At 49.6% G+C, this 25916-nt stretch overlaps 1 protein-coding gene across 1 annotated transcript; it reads right to left on the reverse strand.

Annotated features, from left to right (window-relative positions):
- Window positions 1-25373, reverse strand: LOC144125581 (UPF0764 protein C16orf89-like). Its single transcript, XM_077659073.1, has 6 exons — window positions 24596-25373; window positions 23638-23814; window positions 21229-21485; window positions 15138-15300; window positions 12789-12929; window positions 1-1064 (listed from the first exon to the last, which is right to left on the reverse strand). Exons 1-6 carry the CDS (start codon window positions 24813-24815, stop codon window positions 961-963), a joined length of 1062 nt encoding a protein of 353 aa, XP_077515199.1. The 5' UTR covers window positions 24816-25373; the 3' UTR covers window positions 1-960.
- Between the last annotated feature and the right edge of the window lie 543 nt (window positions 25374-25916).

Below are 25916 nucleotides of genomic sequence, written 5' to 3' on the forward strand. Positions count from 1 at the left end.
CGACAATGGCAACGAAACCGAAAATTTCATAATTTGGACACAAAAATGCCTACCTCAAGACCTTTTTCTCTGAAAACTCCGTCAATTTGGAAAAAGTGAGACAATTTCGGCTGTTAAAGTTCCATTTCTGCCACAGTTCACTTTTCAAAGTCCATGAAAACAAAGGAGAAATCTCCGTAAGGAACATCACTGTTCCTTAAGAACGGAGCATCAGGAGGAGGTCTTCGACCTGGCTGGTAGAGTTGATGGCCTTTGTGGCTCTTTATCTCTGCCTGTTGACATTGGAAGCACGCTTTGTGAGCCAGTTTCAAGAAAAGAGGTTCGAGCTGCGTTGACTAGAATGAATAAAACCTGCGCTCGTGGGCCTGATGGTTTATTAACAGGTTTCGATGTTCTAGTCGTCACGCGCGACGCCTGTGAATATTAAGGGCTAACCTTGAAAGTGTTCATCAGCGCTACCTTTGCCATAGCGGCGAACGTAGTACGTCCTGTATTACCGCGAGCGTCACGTGAAAAGTGATCGAACGGTGAGAGCGGAAGCTCTGGGAGAACCCCATTTATGCTGCCTATGGCATCAATTCTGCCAGAACCGAGGCCTTCGTTAAGCTATTGATTTGACAATGGAAGGGTAATGAGGGGCTCGTTAGCAGTTGTCGCAGCAGCAACGTGAGTTAGCTGCTGAGACGACCAAGTTGTCGCAGCTTTAATGCAAGCAAACATGATCAGCAATAAAAATGTGCTTGCTTTTTGCACGGGAGCCAATGATATCCCGTTACTCATTGAGTGTTTGTGTTCCTTGCTTTCTCCATTCTTAAATTTTTGGCACGCATTCTGCAGACTGGTCACGCGAACGTCAGCCAGTGTCTTCACAGAAGTCGTCGGCGTATACGAACCCGATGCAGGGAACAAGCGCTCATGGTGACTTCTGCAGCTTCCAGTGTACTGGGAATAGTCTCGCGACTAAGTCAGCAGAGATCTTCCGGAGATTTCGGCCTTAGCCATTATTTCCAGGTAAGTGGCTAGAGCTCCAGCTCCTACGCTTGTCGTGTGCATCGAACATCCATCTGAAAAAGGGATGATGTGCACGCATTCCATTATTATGAAGCAGTCATCACTACGCCAGTGTGTAAAATGCTGTCGTGTCGATCGGACAGGGCAGGAGTTTTGATCGGCGGGTCAGTTTTTCCTAACTGGACACACAACTGCACATGCAGTTTCTTTGCGACACTTGTACAAATCAATCAATCAATCAATCAATCAATCAATCAATCAATCAATCAATCAATCAATCAATCAATCAATCAATCAATCAATCAATCAATCAATCAATAAATAAATAAATAAATAAATAAATAAATCGCAAACAAGCAGCCAGTGAATCAGATCTCTGGGGCCATAATCTGCAACTGCCCATCTCTTTTCCATTTCAGTTGGTCCTCTGTCACTAACTAGTCACTTCTTCACGTAGGGCGTTAGAGCAGACGTCTCGCCGGTCGTGCCAGAAACGCGCACCTGATGCCGCTTACTACAGTCGGATACAACTCAAGAACGAAGCGGCTTTTCTCTGTGAAAGGACGCCCTTCCAGCAAATGGCATCGGCCGATAATTCTCATGACCCTGCTAGTGCGACAATGCAGGGAGTGGCAGATGAAAGGGGACAGTCCCCTCCCTCCGGGTTTGAGGATAGTACCCTCCCTGCATTATCGCGCTGCTCCCTACATTGTCACGCCAGCAGGGTCGTGCGAATTCGCAGACGCCATTGGCTGGAATGATGTCCTTTGACGGCGAAAAGCCGTTTCGTTCTTGAGATGTGTGCGCATATATAGCATACGCGCATTTCGAGCTCATGTCGCACTGGCGGACACGTTTGACACACCAGACGAGCTTTATCGCCGCTAATCCAGTCTCGGCAAAGAAACGGCTTCGTTTGTGCGACAAATTGGCGCAGCATGGTCCGCGTGACTCAGCCGGACTGGATGCGGTGGCACGAGACTGGCTAGCGGCGGCGCCGCGACGAGGCCGGCTCTGTCTGTGAGTGGCCGTTTGCTTTCCTACCTGCTGTTGCTTTCGTCGCACTGATGTCAAAGCCAAGTGAAATGGAAAATGGAATGGCTCGTTACAGAATACGGAACCTGTACACTTTCTGTCATTGATATTGAACACTTGCTTTCATTTTTATGTGATGTTTTTTTGGAGAAGTTCGATATTTGTTTCGCAAGGTGGTTCGTCAGTGCCGGCGTTTCTGGGCGAATAAATTGTTTTTGAGGAAAGCAAAGGCTCAGTAACTGTATCACTTCAGTGGACACCTCAACCACGCTGTGAGGGAAGCAGGGAAGGTAGGAGTGAAAGAAGAAAGAGAGAAAGAGGTGACGTAGTGGAGGGCTCCGGAATAATTTCGAGCGCCTGGGCATCTTTAACGCGGACTAAATTATTCCGAAGTCCCCCACTACGGCACTTCTTTTTTCCCGCCTTCGGTGTGAAGGCAGCTGTGTGGTTGTCTGCGAGAACGGGTGAGTTTCAAGAGCCTTTGTACTCGGGGCCTTTTTCCAAGACCCCCTGTGTCTTACAGTTGGGCTTGGCTCTAAAGCGCTGAAAGGCTTGCACGATGCTGCTAGAGGGGAGGGGGGAAAGGACGCGTGGAAGGGAAAACTTTTTCCGGGTCCCTTTTGTCATTCATGTTGCGTTGCTTTAATTGTTTCATGGGAGAGAGCGGTAAGAATAGAGAACAAATGGTGAAAAAAGAGAAAAGCAAAATAAGTACACCGAAAAATGGAGCGTCACTTCGACACAGCCAGATACATGGAACTCATAGTAGCTGCATATGTGCCAGTATGTTCGCTTGACCACTCTGACGCCAAACAATGTCGCAATCATCAACATTAAGCGACGTCCAATGCACGAACATGGCCTTCTGCCTCTGGCCTACAATTAACCCGGTCACGACCAGCTATGGCTATCCTATTCCTGCAAACTTTCTAATCGCAGCAGAGTGATGATTCGGGTTAGTGAGTAGTGAATATGAGCATTGATTATCCGCAAGCTCTAATCTCACCAAGCTCCGTACTATTGGCATTAACTCAAAAGTAATAACCTGGATAAAATCTTACCTCACAGGTCGCACGCAATATGTTGAATTGAATAATGTACAATCCGAACGACTGAACGTTTTCTCCGGGGTCCTACAGGGATCCGTCTTGGGACCGATCCTTTTCCTAATATATATCAACGATATTCATGCCTGCGCTGAACCTGGAATAACAATAAGGCTTTTCGCTGACGACTGCGTTCTGTACTCTACGGTACGTAGACCGGACGACCAGTTAAAATTAAATTCTTCTGTAAATAACATTGCCAGGTGGTGCGAAACATTGGGAATGGAAATTAATATCAACAAAACGTCTTCCATCTCATTTACCCGTAAAAAAGTGCCTCTTGCATATTCTTACAATTTATCAGGATCTAACATAATGAGGGTGGATACGGTGAAATATTTAGGCGTAACATTTACCCATAAGCTAAGCTGGAACACGCATATATCCAACACGTGTGCAAAAGCATTCAAACAGCTCGAGTTCCTCCGTAGAAAACTGTCAGCAGCTCCTCCTCATGTAAAGCTAACAGCCTATATTACCCTCATAAGGCCCATCCTTGAATACGACACCACCATTTGGAGCCCCCATCAGTCTTACCTCAGCGATGTACTCGAAAAAATTCAAAATAAGGCCCCCCGGTTTATTTATTCTTGCTACTCACGTCATGACAGCGTATCTTCCCTGCGAGCTAAAGCGCGTATCCCTACCCTTGCTTGTCGGCGACGCGTTGCTTCGATGAAGTTTCTTTTTATTCTTTACAATGATCGCATAAGACTCGATAGAAATCAGTACATCAAGGCACCTTATCATCGTTCGAAGCGATTAAACCATGAAAAGTGCATCAGACCAGTAAAGATAGGTTCGTTCTTCTTGGTCGTGGTGAGATTTCGTATAACTCGTATACCGGGCTCCACCACCGGGTGCCCCACCGTCCGAGACGAGACGGTATAACAGACGAGATCCGGCAAAACTTGACTGAAGGAAGGAAAACTGAAACTTTATACAGGAATTCACATATTTACAACAGAATAACGGCAAGCATGATTACATGGAACTGGCTAAGGGAAAATCTTCCCTCCTTGGCATCGCCAAAGATGCAAGGGATCTCAATCTAGCTCAGAACGCCTTTTCCCGGCTCCGGACCTGGTTTTAAAGACCTAGGAGACTGGCCCACCCCTTGCATCACCCAATCACAAACAACTAACACCTGATTGGTTCAAAAACTGTATGGCACGCCTTCCCGCTTCGGCAAGGTTCAAAACCCTTTCCCTAAAATGCCCAACACGAAAAGAACATCAAAATAGCTATACGAACATGGCATTCCGGGAATAGACACTCGAAATGATTGGCCCACCAGGTTTAGGTGGCACGCCCCATGCCTTCACAGTATTGCTCACACTCTCGCCCCCAGAAGAAAAAGCAAAAACAACCTCCCATTGTGCCCGCAGGCGCAATCGTTTTCCTTTGACTCTCGTCCGGCCCGCAGCTGTTCCGCACTTAGTCCTGTCATCGGACCACAGCGGGGCGCCTCTCGTGCGCATACGCGGCTTAGCTTGCCGCTGTTACGGACGAGGCGCGACAACATTCCGGGAGGGTCCAAACAACTGGGAGTCGTCTCTCGACAGATGCTTCAAGGAGGCGCCGGCGTGTCTGCGGTGCCACTAATGCACGCGGCGGCGTCAACGAGGGATCCGCATCTGTTGTTTACGGGGGTTAAAATGGACGTCCGCCGCCCGGGACAATTCCCCGAAACCGACGTCCCCATTAGCTCACGGCACGGGACCCCCCCGCGAGACGCAACGACAGTGTGTCGGGTGTCGGCAAGGGCGGCGGGCCGCGGCGCCGCGAGCCATCGGCGGTGGACGCGGCTGTGTTTGTTTAAGGCGAGCAGCTAAATGCTCCCGCCTCGGAAAGAGACCCCGTTTTCCCGTAATGAAACCTTCTGCGCGAGGGCAGCGTCGGCCTTTCGGTCCCCGCGCAGCGTTGTGCAGCGCAGGTGCCTGACCTTCGAAGCCGAGTGGGCCCCCATTAGGGCTGTTCATCACTGCCGCAGAGACAGCAGGAACCATAATGTGCCGGAAGTGGCGAGAGTGTGTTGGGGACGCGTCCTGGCAGCCCACGGACTGGGCGCGTGATCGACCTCACAGTGATTCAACGCAGCTGCCCATTCGATCCCTTCACACGCCCCCCCTAAGATTCTACCAGGGGCCCAAATGGCACCTTGTAGAATTATAACACAACGAGGGATCCCTTTTCGCCTATAAAATCGCTCTGAGGGCGACCTAAGTAGTGGGGATACTACTGCAAACACATCGCAACGCTGCAAACAAATTGCGACACTGCAAACAAATTGCGACACTGCAAACACATTGTGACACTGCAAACACACTGTGACACTGCAAACACATTGCGACACTGCAAACAAATTGCGACACTGCAAACACACTGTGACACTGCAAACACACTGTGACACTGCAAACACATTGTGACACTGCAAACACATTGCGACACTGCAAACACCCAAACGAGCGGATTACACCGCAGTTCCAGTTACTGCCACAGCACACGTCACTGGGTTTGCTCTTTGGTACACATGTCCTCTCTTCCTTGCCCCCCGGCGTGATCATTGCTGTCTGCCTCCCAGCTGTCGTTCGGCAACCTAGACAGCGCGTCAGCGTTACCGTGCGCGCTCCCTTTCCTGTGTTTTATTGACACATTATATCTCTGTAGGGCAAGTGCCCAACGCGTCAGCTTCGCTCCCTGAGGCGTGGTGAGAGTAAGAAAGGAGAGGGGGTTGTGGTCAGACACCACAGTAACCTGAGCGCCGAACAACCAGAGGTCGAACTTCCCCAGCCCCCAGATGACTGCAAACGCCTCTCTTTCTATGGTTGACCATCGAGCCTGCGTTGGAGAAAATCTGCAACTCGCGAACGCAATTGGCCGCTCGGAGCCATCCGCGGCACACTGGGAGAGACAGGCTCCCGCCGCAACCGCTGAGGCGTCCGTGTACAGCCAAAACGGCTTGCCAGCATCGGGCGTCCCGAGAGCCGCAGCTTCACAGAGTGCCGCCTTGAGTCGCTGAAACGCACTTTCAGCTTCCGCGGGCCACGGAATTTTGTTAGGAATCCTTTTCCCCGTTAGCTCTGTCAGCGGCGCTGCCACCTCCGCATAGTTGGGCACATAGCCCCGGTAATAACCGCACAGCCCGAGCACGCTACGGAGCTCTTTCTTCGTTTTCGGTGCCCTCAGTCCCCTAATGGCTTTCAATTTTTCGGGATCGGGGGCGTGATTTCCCGAGCCCACTATGTGTCCCAAGTAACGGATTGACCCTTTCGCCACCTGACACTTTTCCAGCTTAACTTTCAGGTTCGCCCTCTCTAACGCTGCGAAGACGGCGTGCAAGTGTCGTATGTGGTCAGGCAACGCCTCGCTGAACACGGCGATGTCGTCTAAGTACGCACACGCGTAGGCAGAATGCGGGAGTAAAAGCTCGTTCATGGCTCTTTGAAACGTCTGGGCCGCGTTTTTCAGCCCAAACGGCATTACCGTCCACGCAAACTGCCCCCGATGGCAGACAAAAGCGGTGAGTAGCTGAGCCGACTGTGCCAGGGGCACCTGCCAATACCCTCTTCTAAGGTCGAGGAGCGTAATGTACTTAGCCCTTCCTACGCTCAGAATGAGCTCCTGCTGCAACGACATCGGGTAGGCATCTGCCACTGTCCCCGCATTGAGCTTTCTAAAGTCCACACACATTCTCATCGACCCGTCCTTTTTGGGGACACAGACCACGGGATGGGCGTGGGGGCTTTCGCAGGGAAAAATCAGACCCATCTCAAGTAGCTCATCTACTTGCTTGCCCACTTCGCCTTTTAGGCTCGCGGGTATTCGATAAGGGTAACCTGACCTCGGTGTGAAGCCCTCCTCTAAAACGATCCTGTGTTCTCCTATTTTCGCTACTCCCGGCTTGTCGTCGAATAGGCCTCGGTGTTCGGTGAACACTTTGCGAATGAGGTCGCCTTCCTCCGCCTTCAGATGGGCCGTCATGTCCTTGGGGAGGACTGATACTGTAGCCCGCGTTGACACCGATCGAGGCACGTACTCTACTTCGCCAAACGCCCTGTCCTCATCAAATATCACCCCAACTGTCATTACGCGCTTCTGATACGGCCGTAGTTTGCTGGCGTGTACTAATTTTCGGGCACCTCCTGGCATCTGCACGAAGTACGAGTGTTCGCGATACTTTCCGTCAACGCTGCCCGGCCCTTTCCACTGCGGGAACATTTTTCCAGGACGTTGCTCGTCAAACACCAGCACACTGTCTCCTATCTGAAAAGTTTTGTCCTTCGCCCGCCTGTTGTACTGGGTCGCGTACGCGTTCTGCTGCTTCGAGCTCACTAATTGTGCCACCTCCGCTGCATGCTCTAGGCGCCTCTTCAGCTCCCGCATATACTGTGATGGGGACGGCCCCAGCATAGCTGGTACACTTATCTGTCCCGCCCAGCTGCGCTTTAAAACCACCAGCGGACCGGTTGGTTCTCGCCCGTACAGCATCTGGAACGGGGCGACGCCCGTCGTGTCATGTGGTACCTCGCGGTACGCCCATAACAAGAAGGGCACAAACTTGTCCCATTCCTTTCCTTCCTCCTGGATGATATGATACAGCATGTTCTTAAATGTCCGGTTCCAACGTTCGACCGCGCCGTTACTTTCGGGGTGCCCCGGCGTTGAAAACCTTGGCGAGCAGCCTAGCCTCTTCAGAAACTCTTGTGTGAGTTCGGCCGTAAAGTTTGTCCCGCAGTCTGAGGCGACTACTTCCGGAATTCCCGTCCGGCTGAACACCGTCAGGAGCGCGTCACAGGTGGCCTTCGCACTGAGGGAGCGCAAGCACACCACCTCAGGCCATCGTGTGCACAAATCGATGATGCACAACGCGTACCTGTGACCCCTTCCTGAGGGTGGATCCAATGGACCTATAACGTCGACGTTGACCTGTTCGAACGGGTATCGAGGCCTCGTTAGCGGTTCTATCGGCACTCTGTCCGTCTGGCGACGATCCGCCCTTGTCTGGCACCCATGGCAGCTGTTACAGTATGCCCTTACATCCCCTTCAATACCTGGCCAATAAAACGTGTACTTGATTCGCGCCTTAGTTTTCCTGAATCCAAGGTGACCGCCCCAGTTTGATTCATGGGCTAACCTAAGTACTTCTTGACGTCGGGATTTAGGGAGCACCAGCTGCATTACTGGTTGCCCAAGCAAGTTTTCCTTATGGTAGAGGAGACCGTCTACTTCAGTTATGCCACCTTTCCCAGCCCTGGCGTTTTTCCACACTTCTTGCAATGTGGCGTCATTGCGCTGCTCCTCCCTGAAAACCGCCGAAGCGCTGCTTTCCTCGGTTACACTACAAGCTGTGTCTTCGGCGATTAGTGCGCCGCTCTCGCTTGCCCTGCCGACCACCGCGTGCACTTCCGCGTGGGGAGTTACGCCCTCCTTGACTGGTTTCTCTTCTAGCGGCCCGTGTAACTTGTCCCGTTCCACCCCCACGTGGTCTGCCACCTGACCGTCGTTCGCCTCTACTAGCCCCTTCATATCACACTCCTCCCTCAGTGACTCCCATGCTTCCTCCGAAAGCAAACAGTCCGTTCTCGACGCTAGCTTGTCGGTCAGAGCGCATACCACTGGCACCGCTTCTTTAATCTCGGAGAAAATGCCTGCCCCGCGGTTTAACATCAGGGGCACAACTGCAAGCTTAGCCCGTACCTTTTCACCAAAGGCTGACACCAATTCGATGGACCCATGTGGCTCCACCAGTCCCGGGGGTACTATGCTCTCCCGCACAACCGTGATTTCTGCGCCTGTGTCCAGAATTGCATTAATTTGCCTATTCTGACAAGACAGAGTTATCGGTCTTAGTTCGCTTTGTGCGGCCGCTCGTGCCTGTGTCGCCACCCGTGCAGTAAGGCTTTCCCCTTTAGCGTTAAGCGCTTTCGTGGGTGTTCGTCCCGAGCCATGCGGGCATTCGGCCCTCCTGTGACCCATCGACCCACACGAAAAGCACCCTTTATACTTCTGCTTCGTGTCCGGCCTTTGTATTCCTGTCGCCTCCCGTTTGGGTTGGTACGTATCTCGCTTTCCGTCTCGACCATTTGAGCTCTCCCCCTTTTTCTGCTCGTGCTTTTTCACTGCGCTGTTCTTTCCCTGCGCTTCCTCGAACGTCTGCAGTAATGCCGCCAACGTTGGCGCTTTCTTCCATCCCTCACCCTCCTGCAAAGTTACGTATCGAAGGGCGTCCTCAGACAGGGTGTTCTTTAGTTGGTCCGCCACTAGCAACTCAACAATTCCCTCCAACGTTTTCACCCCCCTTTCCTCCACATAGAAATTGAGATAACTCTGCAGGCGAGTCGCAAACGCCCTCCAGCTCTCATTAGGCAGTTTTTTCGATGTTATGAACCTTCTGCGATATTCTCCCGCTGAGAGCTTAAGCTCTTCTAGCACCACTTTCTTCAGGACTTCGTACTCCTTATGCTGCGAAGGTGTCAAGCGCGTCGACAAGAACCGCACCTTATCCACTATTAGCGGAAATACAATTTGGCCCCACTGTTCCTTCGGGACCGCGTAGGCCTCCAGGGTGTGTTCAATCGACTCGAACCAGACAGGCACTTCTGCCTCTGCCGGGAACTTCGGGAGCACTCCCGACAACCATTTCGAGTACCGACAGAACTCCGCTCGCGAGTCGCTTCTCTCCAACGCCGTGGCGTTCTGCTCCAGGCTTACTCCTTTGTTGCTTGCTTGGAATTTTGCAAGTTCAAGCTGGACCTCGAGAGCTCGACGGTGCTCCTCAGCAGCTCTGGCCTCTTCTTTTTTAATTTCCAGAGCCATCTTGCTAATCTGAGCGTCAGACACAGACGAACTGTCCTCCGAAACAACCGTTTCCTCTCCCTCACTCATCGTGCTCGCTTTCCGCCTGTCCGGGTTTAAGTGTGCGAACCGGGTGTTCATGCACTCCCAGACCGCCTATCCAGACAGCAATGCCCCCGCCAAGGTGAAAGGCAAAGAGGACTCACCCACTGATGAGATGCACCTCGCTGGCGTCCGACTTTCGTCGCTGTCGCTGTCTCTCTGTCGCCGCCCGCTTCCCCACGCAGCTTCTCCCGACCGGCTACCGCCTTGCGCTGCTGGTCCACCCTTGGAGTCTCCGCTGCTGGTTCCCTTGGAAGCTGCCGATTCCTGCCTTCAGCTCTTGCTCCTCCTCAGCCGCCGATGCTTGGCCCGTTGCCGGAACGTCGTCTCTTCCTCCTTTGCTATCTCCTGATAACGAAAGGATCCTGTCGACTGCGCCAGTAAAGATAGGTTCGTTCTTCTTGGTCGTGGTGAGATTTCGTATAACTCGTATACCGGGCTCCACCACCGGGTGCCCCACCGTCCGAGACGAGACGGTATAACAGACGAGATCCGGCAAAACTTGACTGAAGGAAGGAAAACTGAAACTTTATACAGGAATTCACATATTTACAACAGAATAACGGCAAGCATGATTACATGGAACTGGCTAAGGGAAAATCTTCCCTCCTTGGCATCGCCAAAGATGCAAGGGATCTCAATCTAGCTCAGAACGCCTTTTCCCGGCTCCGGACCTGGTTTTAAAGACCTAGGAGACTGGCCCACCCCTTGCATCACCCAATCACAAACAACTAACACCTGATTGGTTCAAAAACTGTATGGCACGCCTTCCCGCTTCGGCAAGGTTCAAAACCCTTTCCCTAAAATGCCCAACACGAAAAGAACATCAAAATAGCTATACGAACATGGCATTCCGGGAATAGACACTCGAAATGATTGGCCCACCAGGTTTAGGTGGCACGCCCCATGCCTTCACAGTATTGCTCACACTCTCGCCCCCAGAAGAAAAAGCAAAAACAACCTCCCATTGTGCCCGCAGGCGCAATCGTTTTCCTTTGACTCTCGTCCGGCCCGCAGCTGTTCCGCACTTAGTCCTGTCATCGGACCACAGCGGGGCGCCTCTCGTGCGCATACGCGGCTTAGCTTGCCGCTGTTACGGACGAGGCGCGACAACATTCCGGGAGGGTCCAAACAACTGGGAGTCGTCTCTCGACAGATGCTTCAAGGAGGCGCCGGCGTGTCTGCGGTGCCACTAATGCACGCGGCGGCGTCAACGAGGGATCCGCATCTGTTGTTTACGGGGGTTAAAATGGACGTCCGCCGCCCGGGACAATTCCCCGAAACCGACGTCCCCATTAGCTCACGGCACGGGACCCCCCCGCGAGACGCAACGACAGTGTGTCGGGTGTCGGCAAGGGCGGCGGGCCGCGGCGCCGCGAGCCATCGGCGGTGGACGCGGCTGTGTTTGTTTAAGGCGAGCAGCTAAATGCTCCCGCCTCGGAAAGAGACCCCGTTTTCCCGTAATGAAACCTTCTGCGCGAGGGCAGCGTCGGCCTTTCGGTCCCCGCGCAGCGTTGTGCAGCGCAGGTGCCTGACCTTCGAAGCCGAGTGGGCCCCCATTAGGGCTGTTCATCACTGCCGCAGAGACAGCAGGAACCATAATGTGCCGGAAGTGGCGAGAGTGTGTTGGGGACGCGTCCTGGCAGCCCACGGACTGGGCGCGTGATCGACCTCACAGTGATTCAACGCAGCTGCCCATTCGATCCCTTCACAAGACCCATCCCAACGCGATGTAACACATATAAATTCTCATTTTTTCCGTTAGCCATTGAAGAATGGAATAATATGCCTCACGAATTCATGGACGACGTCTCTCTTGATATCTTTTTGAAAAACGTAGAGTCGTTTTTTTAAAAACAGAATTTACAATAAAAAGAGCATCGTGTAGACCTGATTGTATCGCTTCGTGGTTTCGTCGTTCTCCTTTCCAGTGTTTTAAATGCATTGAAATGAACGTGTATAGCAATGCGCATGTCCTTTGACCGTTGATGGTCTCAGCCTACTTGCTATGGTCTTTTCTACTGCAGGCGCATGTTTTGTATCTCGTGTATGTTATACTGGATATGCTATTGTTTGTATAATTGTCCCATTACTTTGCCCACTCCTGTAAGAGCCTAACTAGGCTTACAGTATGCTTAAATAAATAAATAAAAAAAATTCAATCGCCCTCTGCCTGCGCTTGCCTTGCCTTGGTATCCACTCTCTCAGCCTGAAGGACCGTCGCATTTCGCATCGCATCTTCCCTTCGCATTACGTTGCCTGCCCATGACTTATAGTTCTTGAATCCAGCTTGCATGTCATTAACTCGGGTTTGCTTCCTGATGCACTCTGGTTTCTCGCTGTCTCTTAATAATATCCACTATCTTCCTTTCCGCAGGATCGCAGCTGGCTACTCTTTACTCAGTTTAATTGAAACCCTATTTAATAGCCCCCCTCCCCCCTTCACGTTTCAGCGCCGTAGGTGAGTACTAGCAAGTTACACTTGGTAAATACTTTCCTCTTGAGGGCTCCTGATAAGCTACTATTAAAGACCTGAGTGTACCTGCCAAATGCAGCCCACAAACGTTAAGGTAGACTGTGCCTCTGAAGCTTTCAAAATGAACAGCAGAAAGTTGGACACGTGCTATTTAGTTTAGTGGTAACACAGGGCAGTCACTCTTTTTTAATAATAAAAGCTCTCTTTTTTTTTCTACGCAAGAGGCGTCTGCGAGTCTGTCATACTTTCTTGGGACTCACCCCTGTGTACCCTTTCTTCACGCTTGACTCTCCTCCTCCGCCACGTTGGGAAGCAGCCGTCTTCCCGCTGCCAGGACAGCGCCTCGTTCATCAGAGAGGTGTCCTTGAACACGTCGTGGTCAATGAATCCGCACACGGTCACTACGGCAGCCAGCAGAATTCGCGACAGTGCTCAGTCAGTTGCCACTCTTCCCAATATAATTTCATTCTTATCGCAGCTCGTTGGCACAGTCAGGCCGGAATGAAACGCGAACAGCGCCTGTGAACAAAAACAAATGTTTTACGTGGTGTACTTTCAGCCGCAGCATACAACATGGTTAATGGGTCCGGCGAAGTGGATATTCATAAACACGTTGTAAAGGAATATCTCGCTGCAGAGTAGAAAAGTATGGCGTATGAGTGTTCGCGTTTGATTCCAGCCTGACTGCACATCCTTCATTTTACCGCGGCTGACGGCACGCCTAAAAAATAAAAAGAAAAAGAACAGCTATGATGAACAGTCTTCAAGGGACATCCATCTCTACAACTGAAATGCTGTCATGACCGGGTACTGACGGCTATAATGGAAGTCTGACTGGCTGTCGTGTGTGTTCAGCGTTTCTACGTGCGTCTACTAATTGGGCTAGCGTATTACGTTTGCGAAGCTTTGTGAACTCGGCCTGCGCATCCTGTTGTTCAGCAGTACCCTATTACAAGAGCGTTTCGAAATTTCGGACAGTTGTCACTGCGACTTTTACTAGTTTGCTCATTTTCCTTTGTTCATGTCGTCATGATATCCTTAGCCTCATAGTATGCGGAGCGCATGAGTTAGTACTGTACTGGCTTCGGCTCATCGCTATTGCCAGCCAACAAAACTATTTGAGTGGTGTCACCCACCACAAGACCACGCTGCAGCACAACGAAAAAGTGATGGCGAAATCAAATTCAAAGTCGCATTTGGAAGGGTGGGTGGGTGAGGATTTTATTCTCGAGAGGAGGAGCACAAGCGAAAAACTTTATGTAACCAATTGTTATTGGTCGCCGTCCTCTTCGGGCGGTTTCCTTGGTCGAGGACTCTGTTGGCTGTCGCTATTATGCGCGCCCGCTCGATCAGCCGTTTCTGGTTTTGTGGGTCTGTGCGGGACAAAGCAGCTTCCAAAGAGGAGAAAGAGGGGTGGAGGATGAGTGGTTGGTGCCCCTGTGGGTGGAGGCATCCCATAGGGAGTGGAAGAGTGTAGGTATACAGAGAGCTCGAGGCAAATTCTTGTGTCGAAAATGTGGGAGAGGGAGGGAGGGGGGGCGACGCACTCTCTCTTTCCCCTTCTCTAGAAAGGGGCCCGGAAATTCCCCTAGCTTCCAGTTTTCATTACAGTGTTCCGCCTGGTAACCCCGCTCGGTCATTTTGCATGATTACCTTGGTCTCACCGAAAACAAAAAGAAATTGGCTGAGGATCGTGGGAACGAATGTGGCAAAGCTGTGAGAGCAAAGGGCTTTTGCCTTTCGATTTATATCGGTCGCCTTCCAAATGCGAATTTGAATTTGATTTCGCCATCATTTCTTCGTTGCGCTGCAGCGTTGTCTTGTGGTGGGTGGCGCTTCTGGAGGGTGGGCAGGCACCTAGCCAGGATGTTTTTTCAGGTGGGGGGGGGGGTGGAACGTAAATTCTTGTATCAGGGGATGGATTAGAGGCAAGACCAACAACAGCACTTCTAAGAAAATTTGTGGGGGTGGGAGGAATGAACTCGATTTCGGGTACGGGGGAGGGAATAGGGGACTTTCCAATCTTCATTGGAGACATGCCTGACTGGTATGCCGGCAAATGTCTCTGTTCGCTGTTAGAGTGAGTCACAAATCAACAAACAGGGCAAATATCACATCTTTCCCGTTTATTTTTGCACTGACACCTGCGTTCCCATGCAAAGACCTCTTTTTTTTTTTAGTAGCGAAGCAAAATGCCAACTCACACATCCAAGCGCTCATATTTCCACTATGCTATAGAATCCCTTTAAAAAAATGATCCTACCACAGAAGCTCAAATGAATGTTCTTGAAAGTACCGAAATATGTACCAGAAAATGTATTGAATTTTCCCGAATTTCTGGAAAAGCCATCTGGCCATACTAGATATTCGATGTGATCGTTTCTCCTTTGTTATGTGCCTGAAAATAAACTCTTTTTTGGTTTATTTTATTCTTCCAGATTAATTTGCGTTATATTTCCTAGCACAATTCCTAGTCCTTTTTGTACTGCAATGGGCAGCAGCCGTTATATGGCTTTTGAGGTGTTTTTACCTTGCCGCCTGTTTGAGACGCCTGGCTTTACAGCATCGGTCAGAAGCAAGCGTAAGCTGTGCTGGTGCGGGCATCCTACCTTGCTCGAGAAAGAGGTCCCTATCCCTTGGAGCAGAGAAACCCTCCTGGGCTAAAGACTGGGCTTCGTCAGCAACTTGGGCGCATTTGCTGACCAGGTTCTGGTCCGCTGGAGGCTGGTCGTAGAGATTGGAGTATTCCTCCAGCACATCTGCGCAGTTGAGCTGCAGTGATTGAATGGCAATTAACCAATATACATCAAGAGATATGACAGCTGTATCTTTCAGGCGCGCGCGCGTGTGTGTGTGTGTGTGTGTGTGTGTGCACGCGTGTGTGTGTGTGTGTGTGTGCGTGCGTGCGTGCGTGCGTGCGTGTGTGTGTGTGTGTGTTTGTGTGTGCGCGTGTGTGTGCGTGCGTGTGTGTGCGTGTGTGTGTGTGCGTGCGTGTGTGTGTGTGTGTGTGCGTGTGTGTGTGTGCGTGCGTGTGTGTGTGCGTGTGCGTGTGCGTGTGTGTGTGTGTGTGTGTGTGTGTGTGCGTGCGTGTGTGTGCGCGCGTGTGTGTGTGCGCGCGTGTGTGTGTGTGCGTGTGTGTGTGTGCGTGTGTGTGTGCGCGCGCGCGCGCGCGTGTGTGTGTGTGTGTGTGTGTGTGTGTGCGTGCGTGCGTGTGTGTGTGTGTGTGTGTGTGTGTGTGTGTGTGTGTGTGTGTGTGTGTGTGTGTGTGTGTGTGTGTGTGTGTGTGTGTGTGTGTGTGTGTGTGTGTGTAACCTCCCAAAGATGAGCACGGGCTAGGAGAGGCGTCTTAGTGGAGAGCTTCAGATTAAGTTCGGCCCCCTGAGTGTCTTTAATTTGAATTGATATATATTCGCACGAGGAATCTTCTGAGTTTGACCTCCATCGAAATTTGCCCGCATCCGCTGTGGTTCGATCCCGCGTCCTTGGACTTCTCAGCCGAACGCCATATATCCAGCCACCGAGACGGATTGTGGAAGAGTAATAAATGCCACACACAGCAATTTTGAAAGTCTGCCGATCCACATTGCAGAAACATAGCATAGGTGGCGGTGATTCTTTGTTGAAGAGTCTGATACTAAGAGATGGAATCTTAAAAAAGACGTTGCATGACAAGAAATTTTCTTGCTTATAAACTGTCACGTCTACTATATGTGGCACATATCGACCTTGAGTGATGAGCCGGTCGTGCAACCTGAAACGATCGCAAAATTTACGGCTGGATTGGAAAAAAATCAGCCGTAATATTTGACGCACTCGCAGTTCCGTTATAACATGGGTGGGTAAAACCAGCAGACTGATGTTAAACTTGCCTGAATAAACAGCCATCCAACCTCAGCAAGTGACCTGTATTTGAAAGCACATTCCGATTTGAAGAGTGCGAATCATCTGTAACAATGGTCCTACGATGGGCGTGGGGTTAAAAAAAAAACTCGCATAAATAAAACTGCCTCTTAATTGAAACAATTCTAAAACAGGTCATTGGTTTTCCATAAAATTATTGCTGAGCCGTGTCCGACAATCAGCACTCCATTTTGCGTGAAACATGGTTAAACAAGACCGAAGCAGATCATGTGCCGTATCTTCATATTTGCATAACTCCGTCTTTGTTGATGTCAATATGCAGAATCTAATCTAATATAATGACACCTTGCACACTTTCTTATGTGGGCGTCATTTTACGGTTTGTGTTCGCCTCTTTTACGTGCATACAATATGAAATAAACCGCTGAAAAGCGTCACTATAATGCGTTGTCGTCAAACACTGCAGGGTGAAAGTTCTTGACGTGGAGTGTGCCAAGGAGTCGAAGGCGGCTATCACGCAAAGGCATGACATCCCGAAATGCACACTTTCGAGGATTCTGAATGATCGTGACAAGATTAAGAAGGCGCATGACAGTCACTTTCGCCCTTGATAGGAAATTGATGCTATCTTGTTCGGTTTAGGGGGTTTTAAGTCACAAAGCAACTCAGGCTATGAGGGATGCCGTGGTGAAGTGCTCCGGAAATTTCGACCACCTGGAGCTCTTTAAGTGCTCTGACATCGCGCATACACGTGCCTCTAGCATCTCGGCTCCGTGTCAGTACGAGGAAAGAAAAACAATCCACCGACGGCCAAAAGTTAACACGGCAAAAGAATTCTTAAAAAAACTACAACTCATACCCGCAATACAAAAGGCATTGTCAACTGGCTAAAAAGAAATGATCTACAGACAGCCAGGAATTAATGCGGCAGAAACAATTAAAAGTAATTAAAACACAAAGAGGCGGACGGTACAGGCGCCTAAGTAAAAACAGGTGAGGAAACGAAAACAAAGCCATCACAAGAAAACAATTGACCAAGACGAAGTCAACAACAAAAAGAACACGCATAACGGTGGTGGAAACACAGGGATCTAGCGTGTACAAGAAAAGCCTTTATTTCTTTTGTAGAAAGATTGACGAGGTACTGAATGCACGCGTTCCCAGCCTTTTAAAAGAGAAAACCTCCAATAACGTCTCTTTCTGGTTAATCATTCGCTGTCGCCAGCAGTTTTGAATTTTAAAAAATTAACAAACAAGTGGAAAAAGCTGAATCCAGGTGCCTCGAAATGTTTGTTACAGACAGGACTTATAAACCTGAATGCCTGCTACGGACACTAGTTTCTGAAAAAGCCACTTGGCAGGAGAACCTAGCGCGTTTTCTACGTGACAAGTCTGAACTGTTTAGCGGGAGCCGACCCGTTTCAAGTACACACCTCCTTAGAAGTGTTTGGTAATCTGTGCTAAGGATTGCAAGACGCTGAGACGACATTTTCGCTTGATGTCGAGGACCTTTACTACTCTATTGCTGATGAAGGCCTGTTCAGAGCTGCGCTGCAAAGGACTGATGAGATTGGCGCTGTAAGCGTTCAGAACAGGACCGGAGTAGGCCTTGATAGATTTATATGCTTACTTGAGTTTTACCTTCAGTCTACAGCTGTGTCTTTTAGTGACCAGTTCCTGATACAAAAAAATCTGCAGAGACATTAAGACTGCTTACATGCGGGAATGCGAAAGCATTACTGACCTTGTGTGCACTGACACCCGGTACACACACGCACACACGCACGTATGACATCATCTGGGACACTGTACGACGAACGGTTACATCACGATTTTGATACAAAAATTGGTTTTTGATGAAAGGAAACAGCGGAGTAACTATCTCATATCTCGGTGGACACCTCAACAACGCCTCAAGGGATGAGGTAAAGAGTCTGGGAAGGCATACTACTGAAGGGGAATATGTCGTCGGAATGTACATTGAGGTAGGCCAGTGGGGATTATATATACACGAACCATATATATAAGACTGTCTGAAATTGCGGTGCTCGGCTTGCTGTGTACGTCCTACAGCAGCTTGATGACGTCATCCTATTTTTCTTGCCATCGCTGGGATTTTCTGCACCATCTGCGAGTACACACACTAACACACGCCGCCGGCTTTTCTCCTAATAGGAATAGCAATCGGGAGTTTTCATCGGATCATCCGTCGCGACAGTGCTATCCGATATCTTTTAGGCCTCCATGAATAGGATAGTCCAAGAATACCTAGATGACAAGCACATCATAAAGATCTACCGGTACGTGAGTGATTACCTCAATGCAGCGGCCACGCTTGAAGCCGTCAATGGCATCGTCAAGCATTTTAAAGCCTCTACTGGTTACATGAAATTCACCTGGGAATTGCCAAAAGACAACATTATCCGGTTTGTAGATCTGATGCTTGTCTTTAACGATGCGCAAGTATATGTATTTGTATATTGGGCACATAACGTGAGGTCAAAGAAAGATCTGCCGCCTTTCGACAGTGCGCATTCCAGACTAGTGAAGTGGGCGATTGTGACTGGTGGACTTTAGGCTACAAATAGTTGCGAACATCTGGCTGAGCCTAGCTTTGAAAAAACAGTTTCAACGCCTTTACTCTGCCGGCTATTCACCTTCCCTCATTTCCAGCCTGTGCGAAGCTTGAATGCAGAAAGTAAAGTAAGATGAAAGGAGATCTCCGAGCCAGAGGAAATGAAACCTGTGGCGGTTGTTGCGTACTTCCACTAACTGTCGCATAACATGAAAAAGGTAGCAGCGGGGTATGATGTAAACGTGTTATTTTCTGCCCCATGCGAGTTTATGAAGATATGCTCGATGCTAAACTGGAAGAAACAGGCGGCCTGCAGTAAAACATAGGCAGTATGCAGAATGCATATATCCTGAATAATGTAGCAGATCCTCCTCACATTTTAAAAAGTATACGCCGGCCGCACCGGTCCTTGTTTTAGGTATGGTTTTGTTTAGGGGGTTTAACGTCCCAAAGCGACTCGGGCTATGAGGGACGCCGTAGTGAAGGGCTCCGGAAATTTCGGCCACCTGGGGTTCGTGCACTGACATCGCACAGCACACGGGCCTCTATAATTTCACCCCCTCGAAATTCGACCTCCGCGGCCGGGATCGAACCCGCGTCTTTCAGGTCAGCAGCCGAGTGCCATAACCACTGAGCCACCGCGGCGGCAAAATTTTTTGGCGACAGTGAAGAGCAAAACAGAAAGAGCAGTTACTGAAGGTTTTTTTCCGGGAAAGGTTGAACGTATGCATCAGTACCCCGTCAATCTTTCTACAAGTGAAAAGAAGTCTTTTTTGGGACGCCCTCAATCTACGCGTTTCAACCACCGCTAGGCGTGTTGTTGTCCTTGTCTTCATCTTGGTCAACTTTCTTTTCGTGACGGCTTTGTTTTCGTTTCACCACCTGTTTTGATTGAGGCTCCCGCACCGTCCACCCCTTCGTACTCTAATTGCTTTTCTGTTTTTGCCGTGTTAATTATTCTCGACTTTCTGCGGATCGTTGCTTCTTTAGCGTAGTGACAGTTATTTTAGGCATCGCAGGATTTAGTTTATTTAAAAATGCTTTTGCCGTAATAGTTGTTGGCCGTCGGTGAATCGTTTCTCTTTTACCGTACAGACGCTCCCGTTTACCTCGCTGTTTGTTTATTTATTTCTAATATACTTTCGCACTCTACTTTCGCGTCCATCTTTGCCGCCAGTTATGTTTGTTACCTCCACGTTTTGGTGCTTTTAGGCTTCTGTTTTGTTAAGGTTACCGCACTTGGGCTCGCCTATGTTTAAGGGAGATGCACATGCGCATGTTTGAACTTTAGCGCGGTTTCGCCTTCGTAAGAGTTTTGTGTCACGCTCTAAGATTAGAATTTTTTCTCTCATTTTTACGTACTGTATTTATTTTCGTTGCTGTTGTAATTTTCTGTAGTAATTTTTTTTATGTTGAGCTAACGAGCTTTGGTTGTCTTTACTTTGGCTTTGCCCTATCCCCTATGAGTGCACAGGTCGCAGTTATTTTCCTTGTTCTTTTGTTGATCGCTTAATAAAGGTCGGCGAGTGTTTGGAGGCGGTCTTTCGCACCTCGTGGTCCAGTGTCACTGGTATGTAACATGCTGGTTTATGAAACAAAAGAGTTGGTAATGAGTGCCCGTCCGGGTTCTGTGTTTTCTCGTCTACTATTTTTTTCGTGCTGGATTAATCTGTTCTAGCAATGAGCCAAATAGCCCACACCTAAATCCTGAGGACCGCCGCGGTGGTTCAGTGGTTATGGCGCTCGGCTGCTGACCCGCCGCGCCGGTCGAATTTCGATGCAGGAGAAATTCTAGAGGCACGCGTACAGTGCGATGTTAGTGCACGTTAAAGAACCCCAGGTGGTAGAAATTTCCGGAGCCCTTCACTACGGCGCCCCTCATAGCCTGAGTCGTTTTGGGACGTGAAACCCCAATAAAGTAAAGCAATAAAGCAAACCAAAATCCTGATTCACTGTATATTATTTTTTTTTTCAGGCTGCGTGAAATTCTGAGCCTAGCTGCGATATACCAGCGAGTCAAAGAGCTGTCATCTTCGTTATGTGCACACGTGCTGCAACGTTCTGTGTTTGCTGCGGTTGTAGCGTGTGTGCCTAGACGTTCACGCTAGCCGACGGATTTGCACTGCTTTCTGCAAGAGCATCCTTGGCTAAGAACGTTCAGCAGGCGTAGCACGTAATGAAAAAAAAAACCATACGATATCCTGGTGCCGTCTTCTTATCAGAACCTGATAGTGTCGCCTGATCGAGAGGAGAGCAGAGCTCACCTTCAGCGCGATCCAAAGGAAGAGAACCTGATGGGTTAGGCTGTAGGAGGTTTGGTGTCCGCCCGTCATGGCCTCCCAGCAGGTGCTGTTCAAATCGCGACAGAGGTCGGATGAAAACAGCTGCGTGATGCAGGCGTCTGAGAGCGCTTCGGTGAGCCTGTAGTAGGGTGCGCTGCCAGATGAGCTCACCACCGGCACAACATCGGCGGAAACAGGTGGCCCCTTCCAGATACCTTGGCGGAGTACGCCACGTGACACTGCGATTCGAGGGAAGTGGGAAATGGGAGGAGGTAAGTGCAGGAGCGGCTAGGGAGGCCAAGCAATTGGGATGGACGGTTGATGCGACCTTTCAAATATGTGCGTCGCTGTATCGCTCGCTGGGCTGTTGCGTGCCCCTGGCGCCGGCGCGTCGGAAGTGGTAGCACCAGGTTCACACTGCAGTTCAACGAGCAATGTGGCGCTGCTCAGGTGAAAACGTCTAAAAAGCTTGATTTGGAGAGTGATCTGTTCGTACTTTGGGGTCCCTCGTGGTGTTCCTAAATCCCGAAGTATTTTTTCGGGCACTTAACCGTGTTTCTGTGGCATGCTTTCTCCGTGTTTGCGACCTTAGGAGTACGGTGATCCATACACTTCTCTGGCGGTGATTTTCACAAAATCGATGCCACAATGCAGCGGCGCCGCGAGGTAGTTTCAGAAGGATTGGTGCGCGTGGAAGCACGTCATTCACTCTGTTGCGAGAGTGCTCCGCCGGTATATTACATCCAAACGTTGTAGCCAGTGTTTTCGTAAAGAAGAATATATCTTGAGATACCCGTGATATGCACGCTTGCACGCTAACGAGATAGAAGTGCCGCTAATTTACAATGCGTCAGTGTTCAATACAAATAAATCATGAGAAAAGCAAGTTTCAACGCTGTGGAGGGGCGCTCGTACGACCATGACCCTGAAGTTATTATCACGCAAAGTGTTTGCATTTCTGAAGAGATGATTTGCCCGCGATATAAGGGCATAAGCAGGAAATTAAGATTCGTTATTTATAAACAAACAACGACGAAACCTCATGACTACCGCCTCACTTTCACGCCGGTCCATTTCAAATGCCTTCAGTGATTTTTTCCTTGCCTCTAGTTTATTTCTTTGCACTCTGGAGAGAGGAAAGTGTGGCTAACACGAAGTTGCCACTATCGACAAAGAAAGCACGAGTTAATCGTCAAATTAAAAACAAAAAGAATGGTTCCACCTAGGCTGCCCAGAGAAGAAATCCTCCATAACGTCGCCATATTGGACTACTTTAGGCGCGACCTCTACACACTAAACACGAATACGCCTATATGGGAGTAAAAAGAGTAAGATGTCTTCTAGCGTTCTCCTTTCTATAAAAGAGGGGCACATACGTATATAAAAGATGGCATACATACATACGTATGTAAAAGAGGGGTACATACGGTATGTCGCATCACCCACCTACACATTTTGGTGGACGTACAGGTGGTGTGATACATGGTATGGACTTGCGGACGGTATGAGCGTCTGCTTTGAAACTTGGTGGTCGCGGGTGCCACCAAACTGCTCAACGATTATGGAGCTCGATCCATTTCGCGGAGCGTGTTACATCTATCTACGTTGTTAGGCACTCACCAGAGGCGCCCTACGACACGCGGGCTCGCATACAATGGCTAGCGATGCGGCTAACAATTGCCCACACTGTACAGAAATTGTTCCCACACGTGCTGACCCCATTGCCTTTGTGAAAATATCGAAATCTTAGGGCTATGATCAACCGAACTGTTAGCTTTAAGAAAGAAAGACAAGCACAGTGCGCTATCCAATCGAGTTGGCGCGATTTTACACCGACCACATCGAGATGCGGGTGCAATGTGGAAGAACAGCGTCACGTCGCTCAAGAGCCGAAGCCAGCGAGATAAATGCTCGTCGAGAAAGGAATAAATACTGTGAATTTTAGAGTTTAAAGTCCCAAAGCAACACATGGGCTATGAGGAACGCTACGATCCTTCACAAAAACTGGAGAGAACAGTTAAAGAAAAGTGACACTAAGAAAGTGCGTATACGACAGACGTATCTTAGCATTTCGAAGGTGCTCATGAAAATATCGAAGCCGGTACTCGATATATCAGCAATCGGTCACATAATAGATAACACTTGAACGGCTTTTAATAAACAGTAGTCCTCTAGTCCCTGCGTTTTTTTTTAAAGCAGAGTAGCGATTCTATCGTCTCTATATGATCCGACAAGAAGCGAAGTTTCGCCATGCAGACGCATATATTCAAGATATGCTTTCACACCTTCATAAATTTCAGCACAGTTAGCGGATACACAGAAAATTGCTTTCTGCATGTTGTTTCATTGGCATATGTGCAAGGTGAATTATACACAAACCGATCGACTTACGTATCGGCAAATCCGTAGTCTCAAAGACCTTTTCGCTGGCAGTGGCTGCGAGCTCGCTGGCTTTAAGCCGGACTAGACCTATTTCCTCCATGCTCACGCTTGCGCTCGCAGAGGACAACGTCGATGTGCTGTCCATCATAGAGGACGCCGCCAAGTCAAGGACGGCCTGCAGACGGTCTGCGGGGTCCAGAAAGAGGAAAAAAAGGATAAAAAATGTTGACCGTGCTCCCCGCATACTGCGGTCTTATTATAACGTAGAGTTCGTATAACGTCCGGCATGGCTCCACGTATTACCTTGAGGTCTCTATCTACCGTATGTGATCCCCAAGGGCGCATTAATTTTTATATTCTTAACAGACAGTGGTTAGGAACCGGGTACTCGCTTCGCTCTGTAGGACTTGTAAGCAAACGACTGTGCGTATCACGTTCGCATCGACACATGAATGTGGCGGCATGCCTGGTTTAAAAAAGCGAAAGGTGCTACGCTTACACCGATTAAAGACCGCTTAGTCAAGTGGCAGCCTTCTTCCGCGGTGTCAGAAATCAGTCGCCTCACAGGACAGGAAACCTGGCTGAAGCATTTAAATATAAACGGAGTGGCGAAATATAGCCGCCCCTCTCAGAAAGTCAGCGTGTGCATCTTTGCTAAATGCATGAAGGCATAAAATTTGAACAGGCACTTCCTAAAGTGTGTATATCCTGTCCAAAGAAATTTTCGCAATAATCGGAGGTCTCCCTTTCTAATGATTTCACGCTATTCACCTTTTACGCAGCCTGCTTGCTGTACATAAGTCGCTGCTAGTATTTTTTTCACGAAGGCGAGGAACACCCGCTACTTATGCTTCTTTCGTGCGTTCCGGAAACCAGTCGATCGTGTCTCGCCATATGCCCGAGTGAAAGACTATCGGCAGATCAGGCAGACAGGAAGCACGAAGGCGAAGAGAAGTCCAACACTTACCGGCAGCGAAGCGCAGCCCAGAAGCCGCATCCACGTACATCATTTCATACCTCGATCCCAGAGCTTCGACAGCTCTTTCCAGCGCCGACAGAATGCGTCGATCTAGCGGGGCAGCCTCTTCCGCGCTTTGGGCGTCGAAGAGTTGTCGGCGCACGGGCTCATCTCCGAGAGAACCGACGAGCACCGCGCCGAGCACCAAAGCTCTTTCCGGGAACAGCATTCTTGTTTATGTGCGCTTGCGCGCTCGCTACTTCGCTACTCACTCGCTCCAGGCGCGTTGATTGCCTACGCGAATGAGCTGCGACCACTTCGTTTCATACTGGTCAGTGTAGACCTCCGCCTCCTTTAGTTCCTGACGGCGCTCTTTCAGAGGTCTGAACCCCGACTGCCACATCAGCTGTTGGCGTAAATTTGCTAGCAGCTGCGGTGACGCAACGTGATAGTTCGCTTTGGAAGCCACGGCACCGGAGAACAATATAACCGCGTTGAACGGCCAGCGAAGGGCTATCGGCCGACTATGCTTGGTTTGTTTACAAGGCGAGAAAGTATGCGTAAGAGCCGCTATACGAAGAATGTGCAAACGTTTACCGACGGCTACGTGCCGGGCGTAGGGTGGTCTGCTTCTTTAGTGCTGGATTCTCCGGCGAGGAAAACGAAAGAGTGGGAAAGAAAGAAACAAACAATAATGCGTCCACACAAACATTCCTGCTTGCGCTATGAGACCAAAGAAGTTCCTCTGCGCTGTCTATGTGAGCGAGAGACTACGTATCAACAGGTCAGCCTTGTGTTCCTGTGTGCAGGCGCCTGCTAAGCGTTTGCTTTTCGTTCTTTTTTGTTCTTTTTCATCCCCGCAAGCGTGCAGACGCATCCGGCCTCATTGGGAGTGGAACACATAGCTGCTGCAAATGACGTCATCGTTAACTTCCGGTGGAGCGAAAGCTCCGAGCTGGGCCTTCGCATATTTTCAAATTTTTGCTTATTGTATTGATTTCTTGTTATTTTACATTTTTGTTTCTATTCGGCAGTGGGGGTTTTTGTAACCATTCAAAGCGACGATAATTTTGAAATATCTATAGAACGTTAAGATTAATTCGGCAAAAATAAATGTGTCCCCAAAGATGTATGTAAACATGCTTGTTTGAAATAAATTCAAATTCAATTCCTATTAAAGAAAAGCGTCGGAAGAGGGGGGGGGGGGGGGGGCTGTGGGCTGTGAGAAATACGTGGTCATAGCGGCCATTGTTGAATGTCTCGATGCCACTGCTGTACAGTTTGGTTCGCTCGGACACGTCTTCATAAACGTCGCTTCACTGAAGCCTCG

This window comes from Amblyomma americanum, chromosome 3 (genome assembly GCF_052857255.1).
Source record: "Amblyomma americanum isolate KBUSLIRL-KWMA chromosome 3, ASM5285725v1, whole genome shotgun sequence".
Classification (NCBI taxonomy): domain Eukaryota; kingdom Metazoa; phylum Arthropoda; class Arachnida; order Ixodida; family Ixodidae; genus Amblyomma; species Amblyomma americanum.